At 35.6% G+C, this 22,018-nt stretch overlaps 1 protein-coding gene across 2 annotated transcripts; it reads right to left on the bottom strand.

Moving 5' to 3' along the window:
* Window positions 1-315: 315 nt before the first annotated feature.
* LOC110690893 lies at window positions 316-20,392 on the bottom strand. 2 transcript variants are annotated; one of them, XM_021867794.1, is made up of 22 exons: window positions 18,882-20,392; window positions 15,854-15,969; window positions 14,991-15,199; window positions 14,245-14,364; window positions 13,066-13,194; window positions 12,811-12,936; window positions 10,963-11,018; window positions 10,776-10,875; window positions 10,350-10,467; window positions 9,585-9,794; window positions 7,779-8,109; window positions 6,628-6,721; window positions 6,150-6,258; window positions 5,637-5,908; window positions 5,372-5,499; window positions 4,770-5,004; window positions 4,259-4,447; window positions 3,883-4,166; window positions 1,538-1,712; window positions 1,207-1,449; window positions 823-914; window positions 316-725 (listed from the first exon to the last, which is right to left on the bottom strand). In XM_021867794.1, exons 1-22 carry the CDS (start codon window positions 19,742-19,744, stop codon window positions 578-580), a joined length of 4,347 nt encoding a protein of 1,448 aa, XP_021723486.1. In that variant the 5' UTR covers window positions 19,745-20,392; the 3' UTR covers window positions 316-577. The 2 variants fall into 2 exon arrangements, with proteins under 2 accessions (XP_021723486.1, XP_021723487.1); XM_021867795.1 differs by having other exon boundaries at window positions 829-914; window positions 18,882-20,389.
* Between the last annotated feature and the right edge of the window lie 1,626 nt (window positions 20,393-22,018).

Raw genomic sequence — 22,018 nt, forward strand, 5'->3', positions numbered from 1 at the left:
AATTTATAACCCAAGCGGACTACTACTCCTATTACGAATTGATTTTAGGATGAAATCTCATTGTGAGCTTTGATTTGTTGGTTTTTGGGTTTCTCTCCCTTGCGTTCTTCCCCATCTTGGAAGTTTGTCCTACATTGATAAAGAAAGCAAAGGGGAATCTGACTCTGGTTTGCAGGCTTCTGGGTTTCTCTCCTTTGTGTTCTCCATCTGTTATAACACCTCTGTTTTCTAATACTTGCAAACACTCCTTCATGAGGAAACGGCCGAATGCGAGTAATCCGAGTATATAGGGCTGTTTACGGAACATTTGACTCATCACTTATAAATGCACTTGCTATGCATGTATCTTTCAAACTTTAACCATTGATGATGTTATTTACAGCATATTGACAAGAAAAAATTAGCTGCTACAAATGAGTCCTCCCCCCATCCGGCAACCCCACACAAAGGGGCAATATACATTTCTCACTACTATTCTAAATTAAAGCCTTATCACAATTTACAAAATGTGAACGGTAAAAATGTAAGAAAATTATAAAGACCTCGGTTCCAATTATCCTCGACAGTACAAAAAAAATCATGACTGCCAAAACTGGTCAGGGTCCTTGCTGTATAATGTTAGATCCTGAATCTCCTGGTTTGCGACATGGTAATCGATAAGTCGGGCTTGAAAAAGCTTGCACAAAATTAAACCTGAAGGCAGCACCCACCATTCGCTTTCTTGCCTGCAGTCAAAATATAGTTAAAAATGATAAGACAAAAGTGAACCACAATGACTGAAGTATAATACTAATAATGACAAATATACGAAGTATAATTTACCCTTGCCTGCTAAAATTCCAAGAATGGACGTCCCCAGGTTTCTTGCTCGGTTGAATCTTATAATGAACAAGCCCGCAAATTAAAGCAGTGAACTGTCACAGACAAATTAATGTAACCTCTAAGCTTCAACATGTTTCTCAGTATGTGCACACATAAGAGATTTCATATAATAAGCAAGACAAGAGAAACGTGAAAAAAAAGATTCAGTGATCAAGTACATACAGTATGTGGCAAAAAGAAAATCCCTTTATAAAAAACATTGACTAATGTTTTTGACATTGCTTAGAAATTAAACCACATTCAGAGTAGATGTACTTGACCAGAGCACAAAATATAATTTTCTATAATGTGAATTATAACCATATTGTAAAAGTTGAGACTTACCACATTGATAAAAGAAGTGATGTTCCAAAGAGCATGAATGCGTGCAAGACCAGCAGTTTTCCTAGGTCCTCTGCTGAACAAAGCATTTATCCCAGCGGGAAATGGAAGTAATATTCCAAGAGGAAGGACAAAAAGAACCATAAAGAAGTCCAGAAGTGAAATAGAATATAGCTGAATCAGCGTGAGCACTACCAAGCTAAAATCTGCTAGCAATAGTGTTGAGAGGGCGAGACCAATTAGATCCTGCAATCGCACCACATGAAAGAGCTGTGTAAAAAAAGCTACGGCAATAATTATTGGATTCACGATACTTACTAAGAAATTGAATTACCTGATGACCAGCGGGCTTGGTATTACATGCTAAAAAGTTGAAAAGACAAGAAATGTTCCAACTATTTTTAAGCATGTGCAAGCTCTTTTCTTGAAGAATATATCCAGGAATTTTTCTATCTACCATCTGGAGTTCAGAGTCTTTCAAGTGGTCCACTTGATCATCTTTATGAACCCTGCATATGTGAAAGAAAATCAATAAAACAAACTCTTACATACATTAAACAAATAGTTTTAACACATACACCACATAGTCACATACAATAGGAGAGAAATAGAGGGTAGACACATAACCAAGGACATGGATTAACCTTTTTTCAGTTGGTACACCCTTAATTATAATTCATAAGAAAACATAATTTGGCTGGTCCACAAAAGATCGGCAGGGTTTTTTTTTTTTTTTTTTTTCCACACTTCTTATATAAAACGGAAATTATATCCTGCACATGGATCAAGATGCACTCATGGCCCCGAATGAACAAAAAGTCCAAAATTACAAGCATTTTGTTCGTGGACTGAACATATGTTTAAATAGTTACAAATATTATGAACATATATCATGAACATATAGTTCAAAGATCGCAAATTTGTAGTTCAAAATTATAAAAATATAATGATTTTACAGCGGTCATTTGAAAAATGACTACCATATTATTTTAATGATATATAATATGATCGGTTTTTTTTTTTCACGTTATAAAATGTCCACAGTTAGTCATAATATCTACAATGTAAATATAAATTTTGAATATTTTAATCCAAATAAAATAAATATATTTTGAGAAATTATAAAATAAGAATAAAAATAACATAAATGAAATTAAAAATTTGATAAATCAAAAAAATGTTGATAATAATATTTGATAGCATTAATAAATTAATATAATTAATTAATTAGAAAAAATATATCAATTATGAACTATATAATCATTAAAATATTATGGTAGTCATAAAAAAAATCAAAATCTTCGAGCTACTATTCATAATAAAGAATATGATAAGTATGTTCAAAGCAAAAATTACAAGCATATAGTTCAACATTATGAACATCGCATATAGTTAACAATCTTTCAACTATATATTTAAAATCTCAGAACTATTTGTTCATTCAGGAGCACAGTGTGCATCATTAATCTTGATCCCAAGTGCATGATATAAATTCAAAAGGAAGATTGCTAGCAATAACCTACATTGTCCTACATAATTGACCAAATAATAACCTGAACTGTACTATAAATAGAATTATCCTGTCCCAGGAGGATTTTGCAGGTGTGGTATTCTTGTTCTTACTCCCATTATAGCCATTTCTAGATTTAGACCTTTAACATCCCTGACCGTATTTCCATTACTTTCAACTAGGAGAACTTATCTTTTCTATATGATCGAAGGGGAAGTTTGGTTCACCCACATCAAAAAATAAGTATGAGATTAGAATCAACAAACTCATACTTGTATAATAGCCAAAAAAAAAAGGCATTTCAAAACCCATGCCACAAATCCCCTCAAAACCTATAACCTAAAAATCGAAGAGGATAGTGGTTAGTGGATTAGAGAAAAAGCCGCCATCTTTGGAATCAGGGTTAAAATAGTTCATATTATATTTGACTGATTCATCTTCACACTTGGACCATCAGTACCCTACTCCATTGACCCAGTGTTGTCGGTAGCCAAAACCTATAACCTAAAAATTGAAGAGGATAGTGGTCAGTGGATTAGAGAAAAAGCCACCATCTTTGGAATCAGGGTTAAAATAGTTCATATTATATTTGACTGATTCATCTTCACACTTGGACCATCAGTACCCTACTCCATTGACCCAGTGTTGTCGTTAGCCGGCACCACCGTACCTATCAATATCCCATCATTATCACCCCCTACATAAAATTGAAATACATATTCCACCATATCGAGTCATTAAAACTCACCTAATAAAATTACCAACAGAGAGATTTCTTGGAAATGCAGGCTGTGGGATTTAATTTTTATCCAACATCTAGAAGCAGGTATGGGTCATTGCCATCATTCCATTAATTACCTAAAACTGTACCTGCTACTAGTCATTAAACTAAGCAGGAGATAAAGGAGTACACAAGATGAAGGTAATGCCAAACTCCAGCAGCCCAGCATTTCGCTACTACTAGACTATATCCAAAACAAAACAATACTAAACCTAATTCCATATTTCCCCCTTTTCAGCAAGGGGGTGGGTTTGGGGGGGGGGGGGGGGGTTGAGATATGTGTCAAAGTATAAAAGTGAAAGGTCTGAAGAAAGTGGTAATAGAGCATACGTGCATTTCAACGCAAGTAAGCATCTGGCATAAATCAGTTCTGCATTCAGCATTTTACCTTGATGGTGGCTTCGGAGGAAGGACCCTGTCGATATTACCACCAGATGGCTGGAGATTTCTTGCTCGACACACCACAAGACCAAACTGAGAATAGCCAATAGTAGTTGGCTGAAACCATGCCAGATCAACTCTCAAGCCATGGATGCTAGTGACAGGGTTCCCTACGGTTTCAAGCCAGTTGACAAAAGGTTCAAAGGTTGACTTCAGTTGTCCACGGCGAACAAGACGCAATTGAGCATTGAGACCAGCTACAAGTCGATACCAAACTGTGGGTGGCATAGACTGCAACAGAGCAACAAAAGGGCAAACAGTACTCAATCAAAAGTTCACAATCTCACAAGTCTACACTGAATTCAAGCAAAAATAGTATTTACCTGATTTATAAGGCTAGTTAAAACATTATCATTGTGAAGAGAGAATGGAGCCATATAACTTCCATCGCCTCCAAATATCAATGTCAAAGGTAAACGCTGGTTTAGACGAGGAGGAAGGTCAGATCGTTTTTCATCTCCACCCAGGTAGAAGTCTAGGTATGCAAGCATCAAGTCTGAAGTAGCAGATAACTGGAACAGTAAACCAAGTCAAATCAGGCCAGATAACCTAAATCAAACTACTGATAAGTGAATTGGTCTTCCCAAGTGCGCACATTATATGTAACACTTATCATTAATAAAAAAAAAAACAATGAAACATCAACACAATTCATATTCATAAATACATCTTTAAAATGTGGGGAAAATAACATTGAATTGTTAATCTCTGAATACTTTCGTTTTTCCATCACCAAATAAAAGATACCCAAACCGGCCCAGCATACATGGAGGACAAACCCAAGCAGAGTCCAAATTGCTATGGAGAACTGAAAGGAGGTTAAAAAAAAAAAACCTTCAGCCCTTCATAAAGAGCGCGAGAGCGACACGAACGTAAACAGGAGTGATCATACTCTGAACGCACAAATTCACGTAGTCGCTGTAGCTTCTTTTTTCGACACCACTGCAGCCATGACCATGCCAGTGGATATGCTAGAACAGAAAGAATGCTGTGCACCGATCCTTCCCACCACTGATAAGAAGCAACTCCATTTATCTCATCAACAAAGCGGATAAATGCATCCTCATACCTGCAATTTGGACAATTCTCACAGATTAAAACAAAGTTGCAGCTTAACGCATTCATGCTGATACACAAGCAGGGTTTTTTTTTTTTTTGAAAGAACAAACAGAGCATTTTTAGTTGGGTTCAATTCTTCTTCTTTTTTTTTTTTTTGCCAAAAAAACATTTACAAAAATATAGCATACCCACTTCATCATCTTGCTATCTCTTCTAAACCCAACCAAAAAGTTTGCACCATTGAACTCTGATAAAGTCACATGTGCTAAAGTCTCTATCAGATGGTAAATAGGAGTTATCATGCTCATACGATATAAAACTAGCTAGTATCTCAAGTAAATAGATGTATGCCACGACAAGAATCAATGGAAACCTACACTATCTCTTTCACTTGATCTGGAGGAGAGTGAGGTAGATGCCATGGCTCACTAAATGTATTCGGGCCCAGGAAATACATTCTATGAACATGGCTCTGTGCTTCCTCATTTCTATTTGTCTCCAACACCTGGAACACAAAGACACTTAACACTTGTCACAAACACATAATAAAGGTGAAGTTACAAGTGTATTCAAGAGGAAAGGATTAGGAGCAGAAGCAGAAGCTTTGGTAAGACATATAAGAGCCAAGAAATAGATGTCGACCTCATTCAAGGACTCAAGGAAAGGAAAGGAATGGTCTAGTTGAGTACGTCCTCGATGGGGTAATAAACCTGGAATATCATCCCCGGAAGCAAATTTCATCCGCGCAACACTAAGAACTAAAGCCAACAGGATGAGGATACTAAGAAGGAAAAAACAAAACCACCACGGCCCACCAAACGTGTACACTAACTCTTCCAATGTTGTGCGGCAGTGTGGCATGTGATATCTATCAGATATACACTTGTAAGGACAAGGAGTTTCAGTAACACCACCTGTAAAGAATATAGAGCCAGAGAAAAGGAAAAAAAAAGTTACCAGCTTCACCCAAAATCTAATGATCTCTGAGGTCATGAGGCACTAAAAATCAATTATACAGCATTGTAAATAAATACAATCTGAGATATCAATTCTCAAGGGCACAACGAGTTATAAGGAAAGTATTCATAAAAAAACAGGTGATAAATAACATAGCACCATACTTGCAAAGTTAAAAACGATGAAAATATGTGATACCTCGTTGATGGGTATACATGCCACGATCTGGAAGCTCATAAGCTGGGCAACTACGACAGAGGGTCGGATCAGACCCGGTGACATTTTTGAATGTGCCAATAGGACATTCCTGTGATACAGTAAAATAAAATTGTCTAAGATGCAATCATCACAGTATCAAACACATCTGAAAGTATTTTCAAACAACTAATGGCAGGCAATGAGCAAGAAAAAGCTGACACAAATATCGCAGCCTGCATCCTCTCAAAGCTAACAACAGTTGTAACTAGATGACACTTAGCTGACTCAAGTTAGTTAGATATTCTAATTTTCTAAAGGACATATAGGGAATGAAATTGACACACATAAAAGATCACGAGACAAAAACACTAGAATGAGATACACTCATCTTATTAAATTCTTCTCGCCATGACAGATTCCATGATATAAAATGAAACAGACAACCTTCTGGTAATCAACAAGAAAACAGTAAATTTACCTCACAAAAGATTCCATGGAGCCCAATTGGGCATGCCTTTCCAGTGACAGTTCCTTCTTCACCAGGATACCCTTCACTTTTGCCCGGACCGCCTCTGTATTAAGAAGCCAATAACTTATTACATACAAACACTGAAATGACCACCAGAACAACAATTAATTTTAAAAAAGCATAACTGAATTATGAACCTAACTAAACCAACGTTAACCAAATGCACAATCCCCCAGACCTCACTAATGCAACCTTATAGTTATCCCTTCCCGATGGCAAGGCTGCTCCCTTGAGCAATAACACACCACAGACATAACATACATAAAACACTCTCAAGGCTCACCATGACTTGACTAGACCTCCTTATGTCTCATCTCAGGGTGATCATCAACCCTTATAGCCAAATTCAACCTCAGTAAGGTTCTGATGGTGCAGATTAAATGGGGAAGAAGAGACACGAAGAGAGAAAGGAGAGCTTTTTTTTTGAGGTGGGGGGGGGGGGGGAGGGGCAGTGGTTGGATTTTTCAACCTATTCAAGAAAAATAAAATAAAATAAATGTTTCAAATAGGTGGTTTGCATGTTTATAGAATAAGGAGAGTTACACCAATAAGTACAATTTTTTCATGACAAACATATGAAGAGAAATAATTAATCCCCTAATTATAGTCTTAGAATTATTCCCTAGTATGTTATTGGCTCCAGAGCAAAGAAAACTTTAGAAAATAGATATATGGCCAATATAGGTCACTATGATAGACTAGTGCACCTTGGCCCTCGCTTTCCTTCATGGGGTTCTTGGGTTGCTCTATTATGATGTAAAGCAGGACGAGACTTTTTCTATTGCATTTTTATTCTTCAAAGATTCTTTGGAGGACTCCTGTCTCCAACTATTGCAATCTCTTCTAGTTCATTTTATCCACACACTTTTACTTTTTCTTAAAGAAACTTGTTTGACAAATTTCATACCATGAATTGCACTCATTCTAAGCATGCCTTGATATAAGAGCATAAAGGGAAAACTAACCAGACATCCAAACAGGAATGTAACAACCACAGATACCACATACCAAGTATTAGTGCATGACATCAGTGAGCAATATATACTAGAATAGATATAATGTATTAAAAAAAACCCAATAGTTGACAGCTGGATACTAACCGAACAAGGATTCTGCCACTCACACTAGCAATGGGCTGGTACTTATCTGCAACTGGAATGTCTGACCAATGAAAATGAACCCTTCCTCCACCGCCACCACCACCACCATTTGGGCTACCATTTCCTCCAACAGCTGAAACAGCAGAATAATTCCCAAGATGCAATGTTTGAACAAATACAAGAATGGTTCCACCAGAACCACCACCTGGGCCATTACTTGCATACATTGCACCTCTTTGCTTTGTTATACCTTCTTCACAACTCTGCCCATCAGCAATTAATGAACCCTCAATAATCATACTTGGCAAAGAGTGCTCCAGGGACCCCATCACTGATCATGATGAAAAAAAGTATTTCAAAAAAGTAAATAAATATACATTATTTAGAGGGTAATGAGAATCCTAGAAAGAAAATGTAATCTCTAATTTTCAGCATATAAAATAACAAACCTAGAAGGTAAGAAAGGGTACATCTGATAATACTACAACCAAGATAAAAGAAGAGATATGTTTCCAGTTGAGATGTACAGTAGAAAATCAGAAGATAACATGGATATTTTATCTGAAATCTGATTAATATTTTAGATTCCACCATACCTAGAGCTGAAACTTTGAAAGGGGGCACAAACATCTAAAAGATGCTCCAAGAGAGTGAACGTTTACAAACTCTGACATGGAACAAGTGTAAGTATTTTTTGTTGGGAGACAAATGCAAGTTTCTTCCCAACAAATGCTTATTCGAAGTTGCTAGAAACTACAATAAGCCAGAATGTCCAACTTAATTCTCCACCAAAGAAAATTGGAGAGCGCGGGGTCAACTATATGTAAACCACAACTTGATAGGGTTGGCTCCATTCTAATGATAGCCATATTGTTCCAGTTCTGGGAATATAGAAATTCAGAAGTTATAGTTTTACCCCCAAAAAAAAATCATACTTCAGGCCAAAATCAAACGCATATTGTATAGATGTAGAAGCCACTTCCGAGAAAAATCAAGCACAATTAACTTCCATATCTCAAAAACCAAGCATTGTAAAGTTGTACTTCCACCACCAGATAATTATTCTACATAATAAGTTAAGAGGGATACCACAAGATAGGCAGAATGCAAGTACAATTAAAAATTACATCAATGATTTGCGCAAAAGCACAAGGGGCAGGGGTGTCCTTTACCCATCCTCAGAGATGCATTAAGATGATTTTTGAATGTCTACTTAGCACTGTAATTGAGAATGACAAAAACAGGAAACAAACATGAAACATCTATCATTAAAGTGTTGTAGATATTACAGATACATGGAATCTACCAGAGGAGCAACAGCAAAGACACTTGTTCAATGACCCGGTCTCTTTTAGGAAATTTCATGACTAACAGCAAAGGTGTAGTATAACTAAAGACTTGGATAGCAACTCAAACATCACAAGGTGAACTAAAGATACTTGTCCCACATGTACAACTGTCAAGAGCTTGAATCAACAGATGATGCACGTAGTTCTCGACATATGTCATGCATGTTTGCCAGAATTAGCCATAAGACGGGATAATGAAGGTAAATATTTTCTCATCCTCAATACATACATGGAAATGAAATAACTCATCTTTACAGAGCATTCTGCTTGATATACAAGTCAAACCTTTTTCTTTTGTCAAAACACTTCAGCAATGATAAATAAAACATCAATCTACCCCACCAATTCTATCAAAGCAAAGAGATCAAGGAAGAAGATAAAAAGAACAAGGAAACATACATACAAGGCTGTAAGGCCTGTAACTCTTATTTATTCAAAAGCAAAATGTAAAGCATACCAATGATACCACCACCAGCAGTTGATCCTGGTAAACTACTGTTTCCGCTACCACTACCGAGTTCGCATGGCAAATCAGCATCTCCGTACGCACCACCACCATCAGCAAATTTCCCATCACAAAATCCATCTCCACCTCTGCCCCCATGTCCTCCACCCCCTCCAAGACCATTGCTGGAAAGGTTTCCTCGACCAACACCTCCTATGCAGCCTACACACATAGCAAGAAATCATCACTCCTAAAATACATATTCCAACTACCAATCTGTCATGATAACCAAAGGAAAAGAAAAAAAAAAAAAAAAAAAAGAAGGGGGGGGGGATTATAAATTCTTCAAGGAAAAAGAAACACAGTACAATCTTTGACTAACCAATTAGTTCTCTCGTCCTCCCCACCTTATGAGAATCATACAGCATCAAGTTAACCAACTCGGTTGAAAAAGATGAAGAAATTAAGACTCTGTTTTGATCAAAAACATTTTCTATTGTTGTTTGGTTCGTAAAGGGTGGAAAATAATTTTCCTAAAGGTGGAAAATAGTTTACCCAATAGTGGAAAATCCTTCTGAAAGGAATGCCACATTTTCCTTCCTACAACCAACATCCCTTTTTTTATCTTCCCATCCATCTTAAACTCACATTAATTTCTTTGTCTAATATTCTTCTTGTCTTGTAAGAAACAAACAAAGAAACACTATTTTTACAATTATGCAGCTTTCCCTGTGATACATGTCAAAAAAATTAACAGTAGAGACCTAAGAGCAATACCCAATCCAGATGCACTAATCATTCCCGTATGTGGAACAGACACAGATCTGACCCAATGGAAATGAACAACGGATCCTTCTACAACACCTTCAATGCTAACATCTTCAACACGACAAATCTGCATTATAAAACTTTGTCAGAGGGATATGAATGTGTGCCGACAAGAGTGAGCAAACAAGGATTATATCACTCCAATATGGATAAAATAATCTCTACAACAAAAGTCAATATTCCATGTCATTGTTGAGTCTCCATACCCCCCTCCCCTTTTTGGTAACTCCACCGTTCACCCCTCCCCCACACACACGCGCGAAAAAAAAAAAAAAAAAAAAAAAAAAAAAAAAAAAAAAAAAAAAAAAAAAAAAAAAAACAAAGCACTTTATCTAGATCAGACTTGGCAAAGCTATTGTTCTTATTAATCTATACCTGTAAGGTGAAGGGCAGTGAGGAGTTCACATTACAATCTTCAGGTGGATGAAGTATTTCCACAGGGCATTCTTGCTGGTCACAATAAAGATCTGGGGAACTGGAAAAACCACAAGGTGCAAAGTAAGCAGAAAATATATCTTGAGGAACCTAAAGAATGGTTTCAAAGGCCAGAAGACTAGCTTACGCATCATGATTGCTCGCCCTTACCAAAGGACCTCGCAAAATTGATTCTTGCCCAACCTTCATAAACAACAAATATGATTTAAGAACATTAATAAATAAATTACAAATGGTTTCTCAAGAAAAATAAATGAATCTATTAATATTGATATTAGGCTTGATGAAAACTGAACACCCACACCTATGACATCTTACTATCTTAGAAACTACTCCTAGAGTTTCCCAAAGATGGTTACACTTTCCTTTTTTAGCCGACTTTACACTTCACTTTGTATGGGCAAAATTAATTTATTACTTCTTTCTCCATTTAACTAATTTATTATGCTTTCCTTACAACATTCCACTACTAGTTATTTTATTCATTACTAACAACTTCCAATACTTACAGTGCTCTATTATTTTTTTTCTTACAGCTCACTACTTAATCATTTTCTTCGTTTTTGAGTAAATAAATGAATTGTAACAATCTTGAAAAAATGACAGTACCCCTTGAAATTATATTTCCATTTGTCAAATACACAAGCAAGCTTCTATTACAGAAAGGGATAACATATAAATGATGAACAAGATGTCCTCAATGTAGCATGAGAGCCTAAAAATATATTAAAAAAAAAAAAAAAAAGGTCTAGAGAGCTCAAGCCCACTTAAGCAATCTTTTTTTTCCCAGATAATTAACATCATAAATAATACCAAACTTCAACTTTCTAGTACCACATTCCAATTTACTCCCAGGATTAAGTCTAAGTAAATAACAAGCCTCAGCTATTTTATCATTGAGTTGACTCATATGGTAATTCATTTCCACGGACTACATTTAACGTACATATCCTATCAAACAATTATGACAAAATTGCACAGACAGTAATGACTACGACAATTATGTTCAGCAAATAACTAATTTTCTCACTCATCAATTGTCATGCACACATCAAGGAAGTTAGGATCGAGATTCAACATTGGATTGGTAAGGGGGATAGGATCGGAAAATTATAAGATTCTACTAAATAACAAAAAAAAAATGATAACACTGCTACAGTGCGATACAAAATTGCATGTTTAGTAGTATTAATCATAAAGACATTGTTTTGCTTACATAAGGCTAATACTTCAGATTTATCAAGTGTACAAACAGTTCAAATCTATAACACAAGTTGTAATTGATAATGTATGGCAAGATTGTCGAAAACAAATCTTATGATTAATAAACTTCAAAAGTTTATTAATATAAAAGCACATTATGTGAATAATTAACTAGTAATAGAAATCATGTAAAAAAGGACAGAATGTTAATTTATTGTTATACAAAGGATCGGATCGGTAGATCGCAAGATCATAGAATCGCATTATGACCCTATCATCCAAAATTATTTTTTAGTAACGATCGTAAGATCCTATTAATGACTTATTTAGAAGGAGTTAGGAAGCTATGGATTCACATGAGAATGAGATATTTGATCGTAAGGGATGGATGAGGAAGATTTTTGTGGATGACGATGCGGAATAATCACTTTTGGTTCATGTAGCCGACCCCACTTATGGTATTAAGCTTTGATTAATTGATCGATCGATCCTAAGATCCTATTAATATTAAGATCATACTTAAGATCTGGATCGGTGACATGTTTATGGATTGTAGAATCATAGGATCATAAGATCCGAATCAGGACTTAAACAACCTCACACACATTTCATTTAGTCAACATAATTTTAGACTCCTTTATTATTTGTTTGTTTTAATTTCATTGAGAAACAAGACATTAGAATAAAAACATACAAATGCATGCTAGATTAAAAATGATAGAGACTGCCAAACCACATTTCGATTATATGACATTGGAGCAAAGGAACTCACATAGATACTGAAAAATAACGAAAGGACAAGACGTTGAGCCTCAATAACATTTCCAGGGCCAGTCAAATTCAAGAATCCTTGTCCGTGAACTCCCAGATTTGCTGAAGAATGTATTGCAGACGATTCCTATAGACCAGAAAAAATGAGCAAACCAGTAATCCCAGTATGGATGTTATGTCTCAGCTAGAATCGCAACAGTTGCTACAACTGATAAGTAAAACAGTAATAAATGACAAATGGTAAATTTTTAAGTACCTTGAGAACCAGTAGATTGCTGACCTCAAGAAGAGAAGTAGCCACAATTGCATCACCGCTGCCATCTATCAACATTTGTGAGTTCAGCATGAGGTGCATCTTTACAGTCATGCGTAAGGCGCCATATACCTGAGAGTAAATTATAGAATCATAGTAAATTATCAGACTTCTCACTATAGAACAAATTCAAATAGTGAACGATGAAAGAAAAATCATCAACATGATTACAAACCAAAAATTTTGAATACTAGAAAATTGCAACAGGTTGCAAAAATGCAAACAAATGAGCATAGTGCAACATACATGTATACAAGATGTTGCATACTAATTTAGCACATACAAATCTTCAATGAAACGCTTGTTGTTGCTTGCATGAAACATGATGTTCTCTCTACCTATAGTCAATTTTATATCAAAATTAAGGTTACTACAGTTTTTTAATTATTTAAAAATAAAAACCTTACACGGAATTTACAGCATACTACAAATAAATTCAATTTCACAGCGTAAAGGGCGAAAAATAGATATTGAGATTCGTGATGGGACCTCAGGTATACTATAACATTTGTCAATTAGAGTTGAATAAAGAAGAGATTGTGTTTTGAGAGAAAAAGAGCAAGGAGAGAGAAAACTGTCATTATAAAAAAAAAAATGAAATAAAATATAAAAACTAATAATTAAAAAATTATACAGCACTCCTCACTTCTGCTATTTCAGACCAAAGCAAGCTGCCTTGAAACATTGGTGAACCAACAACCAGAGAGGCCAAAAACAGCTCTTACTCCAAAGGATAAAATAGAAAAAGTTGTTTTGGGAAGATCCTAAAGATATATGCTAGCGTAAAACACCAAACAATTGCTGAGATAGAACAGTGCCTACAGAAGAACCAAATCCTTCACTGTCCAGAAGCAGCAATTCAGAGTTATAGACCACAGGCATATAAAAACATCACATGTATGCAATTTGGTGTATGTTTGACAGGTAATCTTATCATTAGCCCTTCAATGGACTAATAAGCAATTAACAGAGAAATTCCAAAAGTACTGCAGCAGGCTCAGTGATGCTTAACTTCTTCATCTTAGGTTGATTGGTTATGGCTTCCTCTTTCAAATTGTCAGCCTTCAGATGGCCTTTAACCTCTATAAACATAGTGACAGTAAAAAGATAAATGGAGCATACCTTAATCAACGAGTCACTCATCAAGAGTTCTTCTGCAATTAGTTCGAATGCTGATGATGCATAATGTGCGAGGCCAAAGGTTAAAGCCGCGCCGGAAGACAGAGTAAGCTGTCCTTGGACCTGCTTAAATTACAATTATACATAATTCAAATCAAGATGAAACAAGAAGTAACACTGAGTAAGATCTAACACTTGTGTCAAGAGAAAAGATATATCCCTTCCACAAAGGCTAAACTCCAATTAATCACATTACTAGGATTAGCTAATTAGTAAACTGCACTACTGCAGATTGCTCTACCATAGGCCTCCTCAAGATCCAATTTCAAATTGATACCCTTCCAAATGTCTTGTATGAACAAAACACATTAATAATCAAGAAAATAAAAGATTAAGAAAAAAATATTTTGCTAAGTTTTCATTCGCTTGATCTCAAAAGTAAAATATGACTTTAAGGATAAGAAATCAGGAATCAGTTTGGGAAGTTGTGTAAAATCAGGGAAGCACCTTAATTGTCCTATTATGATAATCTAAGGGTCCATTTTTTTTATTTTTTATTTTTTTAAACTTAGGGTCCATATACACATATAAAGTTCATAATCATATCAGTAAAAATATGGTATACTAAACATTTTCTTTTACCACGTGAATAAGGTGGGGCAACATACACAAGCTTAGGGCTGAAACAAAAACAATTACCAACACCACAAAATTAAATGCTCAAATCAACACATTCACACATTGTTTACCTGCACACGACTCCAAAACAAAGGAACTGTAGCCTTTGCCTGATTTTGTATGTAGACATTTGACCACAGTGGCTGATTAGGGAATTCTAGAAGAAGTGTGTTTGTGTCTGTTGACAAGTTGTGATTGTCGATAGTCAGCCTCCGAGGAACAAAATCATAAAATGTACCAGCACCACCTGAGTTTTTAGGGCAACCAAAACTTCTCCCTCCTATAAATAAAATAAAAAAAATTTAAAAAATCAATATATGCCTAAGTATTAACTAGTAAGTATAGCATGCATAAACAAATAGGTGACACTGGACACGGGCAAGATCTATGATTCCACGGGCAAGAAAAACTAACTACCATCTTACAATTTCTGTCCACAACCTCCTAAATTGAACATAAAATTAAAAGCGCCAATACTACGTCATGGGAACTATGAGCCCTGTAAATTTCCAAAGTTACGTTATAGATCAGGAGGTAGTGTAACTAAATTCAGCAATACAAAGGTCAGAATTTAAGACATTTGATCGTAAATGTTCATGAATGAAGTTAGCAATACAACAGGTACTTGGGAGGTTCAGCAGCAATATTAGAACAGTCACAAAAAGGCAGGTCAGCTACTTAGTTAATTGTTACCATTGCATAAGAAATCCGAGCAATATTTGATCAGCAACAAGTTTATGCTGTATCTCAAAAACCTAAATCTTCCACTAAATATATTATTTATCTTTTCTTCCTACAAGTCCAGAGCAGAAAAGGAAATGGTTCTTGTTGACAGCAGTAGTCATAAATCTTATCGATACATCAAAGGAAAAGGAATACATTTAGGAAATTAGCATATATAAAATTATTGAAGGTAGCATGAAGGAATTGTTACCGTGAACATAATATTCTTGATCATCATGCCTGCTAAAGATGTTGATAGAAACTCTTCCACCACCTCCTCCAGCAAAGCCGTCACCTCCAGATGCACTTACCCGGCCATTTCCAGCCCTGCTCTTTGCAAGGAAAATTATAAGGGTAGATCCAACTAACAGATTGTAGCGGCAAGGTATTGAAAATGAAAATCAATGTGGTACGCTACTATGCTTGCAATGCTGTCCTAAAAGTTTGGTTATCCGAGAAATGGTGGAAGAAGACACTATTGAAAGGAACAGAAGCAGAGAGGAACAACAGTTCAACCAACCCATCCTCAACCATATCCTATGCTTGAATTAATGTCCCTCTACAGACAACATAAATTCAAACAGCACCAAGCACATTGTACTGATTCAGCAATCCCATTGACGTAATATAACTTCTGAAAGAGAGGAAAGCTTTCCTCCTCGTACATTCTTCTCCCTTCCATAAAGATGTCCCAAAAGGTTGGTAAATCCGAGAAAGGGTGGAAGAAGACACTATTGAAAGGAGCAGAAGCAGAGAGGAACAACAGTTCAACCATAGAGACAACATAAATTCAAACAGCACCAATCACATTCTACTGATTCAGCAATCCCACTGATGTAATATAACTTCCAGACAAGAGGAAAGCTTTCCTCCTCGTACATTTGTCTCCCTTCCATAAAGATGTCTCCCTTATCTTAACAATTAATCAGAATACACAATTCATGCATTGTGTTCCTTGGACAAAATAATGACCAGGCACTTGGCAATCTCACTCCTTGTAGGGCCATAATTGATGTCTGGCTTATAAAGAAGTCATACTGGAGGGGAATATGAGGGAATATAATGAAACACTATTGGAGCTTGAACAATATTATATGAGTTTGTAAATACTATATTGTAATGAAATATAACAGAAAGCTGCACATCGGAATAATTTATACTCTTACATATAAGAATACATAGGGGTCTGAATTAAAGTTTGAAGTCTTTGAACAATAAACAGTTGACACTACAATCGCTAATTAGAGATGAGACTCAGCTGCAAAACCAAAGTGAAGATCCAAATCTATGACAGAATCAATACAAGTTAAAGAACTAAAAAATTGATATACAGAAGCAACATTTCAAGCCCCTTAGCAAGTCTCTATTGAAGGGTTGTGACCTTGTACTTTCCAAAAATCTTCTTACCTCTTCCCTCAAGCTCCCTCAACGAGCTCAGCTATTTAATTTCTATTAGTCCCCCAATCACATCCCATCCCAAACACACAATACTGAGTATAACATCCACCCTAACCTAGAGAGTGAGAGCAAGAGAGAGATGAGATTTTTCTAAATGTACTACAACCAGTTAAACCTGTCACTATACCCAACTCTTCTCACTTAGCAATAGCATAAAAAACAAAATGGGGAATAAAAGTATTATGAAAAAATCAAAAGGCATGTCTCCTATCAATCTGCCATCGAATGGTTTGAGGTCAAGAAGCATCTAGCCTTACCCCTCACAAAAAAAAGGAAATTATAAAATTAAAAAAAAAAAAAAAAAAAAAAAAAAGTAACTTAGCATTTTCAAAAATAATTAACTTAAGAAGGGAGGAGAGTTGGACCACTAGCAATCTAGCATGCCTATCTCAACTCTAAGCAAAGGCCCTACTTGAATTTCATTGTGATACTAACAGTAACAAATTCATTACCCTGATGCCTCTAAAATAGGCTCTTGCCTTGGTTGGGGCAAGTGGATCAATAGTAACCAACATTCCCACTGCAATAGCTTAGAGGTTGTTTCTAACTAACCCTTAATCTAATAACAATGACCTTCTAGCATGAAACCTGCAACACCACAATTCCTATCCAAGCCTCATTTTTCATTCATGGTTCCTCCACTAGATTATGAGATAATATCCTAAATTGTTTAACTAGACACTCCAGAGAGCAAGCACTCTAACTAGAATTTGAAATGCAAGGAGTTGAAGCTTTGAGAAAATGTCAGGTATAATTGTAACCTTAAAAAAAGATCATGGCAAGATACAACTGGAACAATAACCAATATGTACGTAGTATTTTCTCACTTTTTAGAGCACAAAACAGAAATTTTGTGGCGTTGGGGGGGGGGGGGGGGGGGGGCATGCTGCAGACCAAGGGGTTGACAAAGGGTTACTGAACAGCAGAGATCATTCCCTGAAATTCTAAGAACAATATATAGAAGTAAGGCATAACAGATGAAATAAGTCCACTCAATTGTCACCTGAAGTTCTAGGTCAAAACCAGATGCTGAAAAGCACCATGGGCTCTACAAGAAAGTAATGCCAAGAGAAGACAGCCAGGGTGTGCCATAGTACAATTGAAAAGCGCCTCGGAAGATAAGGCAATGGACGGCACCTATATCCAAACTAATACAAGGACTTGCAACACAACCTGAAGGGTGGTGATATCATGCATCTTTCATCTTTTAGCTATGCCAATTGCCATATCCTTTCATGAAGATATGGGGCTTGAAATGCTGCTTATATACATTAGTTTTTTTGTTCAAATATGCATCTTTTAGTCCTGACAAGGATTTTAACATCATAATAGGCCATAATGGCATATACTTTCATGACAATATGGCCTAAGAGGCTGAAATAGTAATTAAGAAATGAAGAACCAAATCCAAATTCTGCTTATAATCCAGGAAAACTTTGCTTCAACAAAATCATGTTGAGGCAAGCAAAGCCAACGTCAAAAATAGTCACAAGATATTAGGTCTAAAAACACTTAACTCTTTACTGTTCACATATTTTTTACTCGCATAACAGACATAGATAATCAATAAAATTTATAACCATTTAACAAACTAAAAAAAGCCATCTCATATGATCATAAAAATGTCCCAAACATCTAACTCGCCCACCCAAAGGATTACAAGTATGTACATAACAATATAGCCTGTAACAAAATGTCATGGAAAACCATCAACAGCCTTAACAAAACTCAAAAAAATAAAATCAACATAAAAACCCATAATATGAGGAAGCAGAACATACATTTTAGAAGCCTTTATAAAAATGCTACCACCTGATCCTCCTCCCCCTTTAATACCTGTGGTGCCGCCATCGGCTAGAAGACTCCCATCCATTTCAATTGAATTAGTCATATTTAACAGTATCCTCCCACCACCTCCACCACCGAAATTCTCCCCCTTACTTGTAGTCCCACCGCGACTGCCAAAACTCCACGGCTTGTCTACCTCAGACCAAGCATAGGCATCCCCACCCCACACATCCTCAGGAAGCTTTGAATTGTCTGCTAAACAATTAGCACCCCTCCCACCATGCCCGCCACCGGCACCCTGCACCCCTACAGGCGTCCCGCTCGTCTGTGCAGGCGGAGGACCCCCCAAAGCACTAACATTAACTAAAGAACCTTCCAGAAAACTCGCATTCTCTGCCACAACCCAGAAAGCTCCAGCAACTACAGTAGCATTCCTACCCAACTGAAATTCACCGCTCAAATTAACAGTTATTGAACACCCAGCAAAAGGGCAACTAATAATCACACCAGAATCAATCTCTAAATTACCACTCCCTTTTATATACAAATCATTTGATAATTCTAAGCTAGAATTGAGCTTACAAACACTCTCAAGCGATCCAAAACCCCTAAGATCACCTTCACACGATGCCGAAGGCGGTAACGGTGGAAGCACCGGAGGCGGCGGCGTCGGAGGAGAGTAATCCCCGTGAAATTGATACGAATTCTCAACCCCACTTCCAATAATCGAAAACCCATCACCATCATCATCATCATCAATTGAATCAATTGCAAAAGTATAATTGAAATTCAACCCAACTATAATAATAATCATGATACCCACAAAAAGTAGCAAATCTGTGCATATTCTCGACATTATAGTTCATGTAACTGACAAAAATTGAAACCCCAGAATCAAAATCAGAGTAAACCCTAATCAGAAACAATGATCAATCCCAAGAATTAATAATAAAAATGGGGAAAAGGGTATGAGAGAGAAAGAGGAGTGAGAGTAAAGGAGTGACGTCGAAGGAGAGAGAAAGTGAAAGGTGGGAACTTGAAAGTGTGTAGTGTAATAACAAGGAAGAAGCAGTAATACCCAGGAAAGAACCCAACTGAGCTTTCCTGGGTTTCGTTGATTTGGATAGAGAGACACTTGGGTGTATTTATTTTTATAATTCCATTTTTATTGATTTTTTTGCTTTTGTTTTTCGCTTTCTTGCTTCCTTTTTCTGGCTTTTTTCTACTTTTATTTTTTTTTTTCCTTGGGCGGTTTGGTATACAATAAGGAATTCAGGATGGAGTTTTCATGAGGTGAGTGGGGGATAGTGACACACTGACACGTATGTTGTTCAATCCGTTCTTTGAAATACCGTTTATCTATACTTCAAAACATTATAGTCGTACAGGATCTTGTTATTTGTTGTATTTTCTACTTCGTAATTTTTAAATATGTGATTTTTTAATTGGGTGAGTAGGTAATACACCTAATAGTGACACACTAACAATTTGACCGTGTCAATCTGTTCGGAAATGATAGTAACGATGTCCTTAACATTGTGACACGCTAACACGTATGACTTATCACGTATGTTAGTCAATTTGTTTGAAAATAATGGTAACGTTGTCCTTAACATAGTGACACACTGACACGTATATTGGTAAAACAATTCTTTATGATAAAAATGTTACCCCATAACCCCATCATTAATTATAGCTCATTAAGATAAAAAGGGACAATTATTTACTTAAAATCTTGTGCAATCAAAACATGCCAAAGTAAATCAAAATCGAGGGAGTATATGAGAAATGTAATTGCATTATTATTGTATGCTAATTAAACTATACTAATCTTATTTATCATAGTATTGAAATGATATTGATCATGAAATATAGTCCAATCTTTTTTTTTCTTGCTTCAGAATTTATAATTGTAAAGTAGGTCGATATGGATTAATATCCATGATAAATTTTCATGATGGACAGGAATTATATCAAGTGTTTTTTTTAAAAGGAAAAATCAATAATATATTATTTTACGTAATATATATAAAGTAGCTAGGACAATGTGGTCAATATGGTATGTATATCTATATTAATTACTATTGATTAACTTATTTTTATTGATAAAAACTAAGGGTCTGTTCACATTTACTTAATTTCAGTTCAGCTACAATCAGTTAAGTCCCGTTTAGTTCAGCTTCTAATTTCCCTCTCTCATAATTAAAATATTCAATTCAACTCAGTTCAGTTCAGTTCAGCTTCAATCAGTTCAGTTCAGCTCTAATCAGCTCAGTTCGGTAATTGTGAACAAGCCCTAATTTATGTTTACCACAAATGATTTTAATTGATTCATTGACACTTTTTAAAAAAGAAATTATTAGTTAGTTAGTTAGTTACAAATGTTCATGGACTTTTTTATACATAAAAAAAAAAATCACATCATTGACGGGAAAGATCATTCAATCAACCATCTTTACATGAAACCTTGAAAATTTAATTATGTAATATTCACTATCATTGAATAATCAATATTATCTTATGTGCTTAACTTCCACATTATCTCTATATATGTATAGACAAAGATGTCTCTAATTATGTAGCAAGACTAGCAACCATGATCATATATGTTCTTTTTGTACATACTCTAGTAATTAGCATATTATTTCTATCAACTTGAAAATGTCATTCTGAGATGAGTCAGATCACTTCTTTCTTAATATCCACTTCAAAGTCTATTGAACACTCTTTTGAAGATAATAACTTTTAAAAAAAAAATACAAATCAAGAAAAAAATTAAGATCATGTATTTTTCAGTCTGAATTTACTATATTATTGTGATATCATTAATACATGCTCATTTATACAGAAGAAGACAATACACTTATGATGTTACAAACTTACAATATAGATTTTGGGCCATGCTTTGAATATAATTTTTGGGCCATTTTGATAAAAGAAGAAAGTACACTTAAACTAGTCCAAACCCAACCACTAAGGCCTTTAATGCCACTCTGCCAATCAAGAAGAATACTCCGTATAAACACGTTATTACTCCCTCCGTTTTAAATGTTCCATTCATATTTTTTGCACTATTTATGCATGCATCCTATTTTGATTAATGTTTGTGATCATAAATATATATATATAT

This window comes from Chenopodium quinoa, unplaced genomic scaffold (assembly GCF_001683475.1).
Source record: "Chenopodium quinoa cultivar QQ74 unplaced genomic scaffold, ASM168347v1, whole genome shotgun sequence".
Classification (NCBI taxonomy): Eukaryota; Viridiplantae; Streptophyta; class Magnoliopsida; order Caryophyllales; family Amaranthaceae; genus Chenopodium; species Chenopodium quinoa.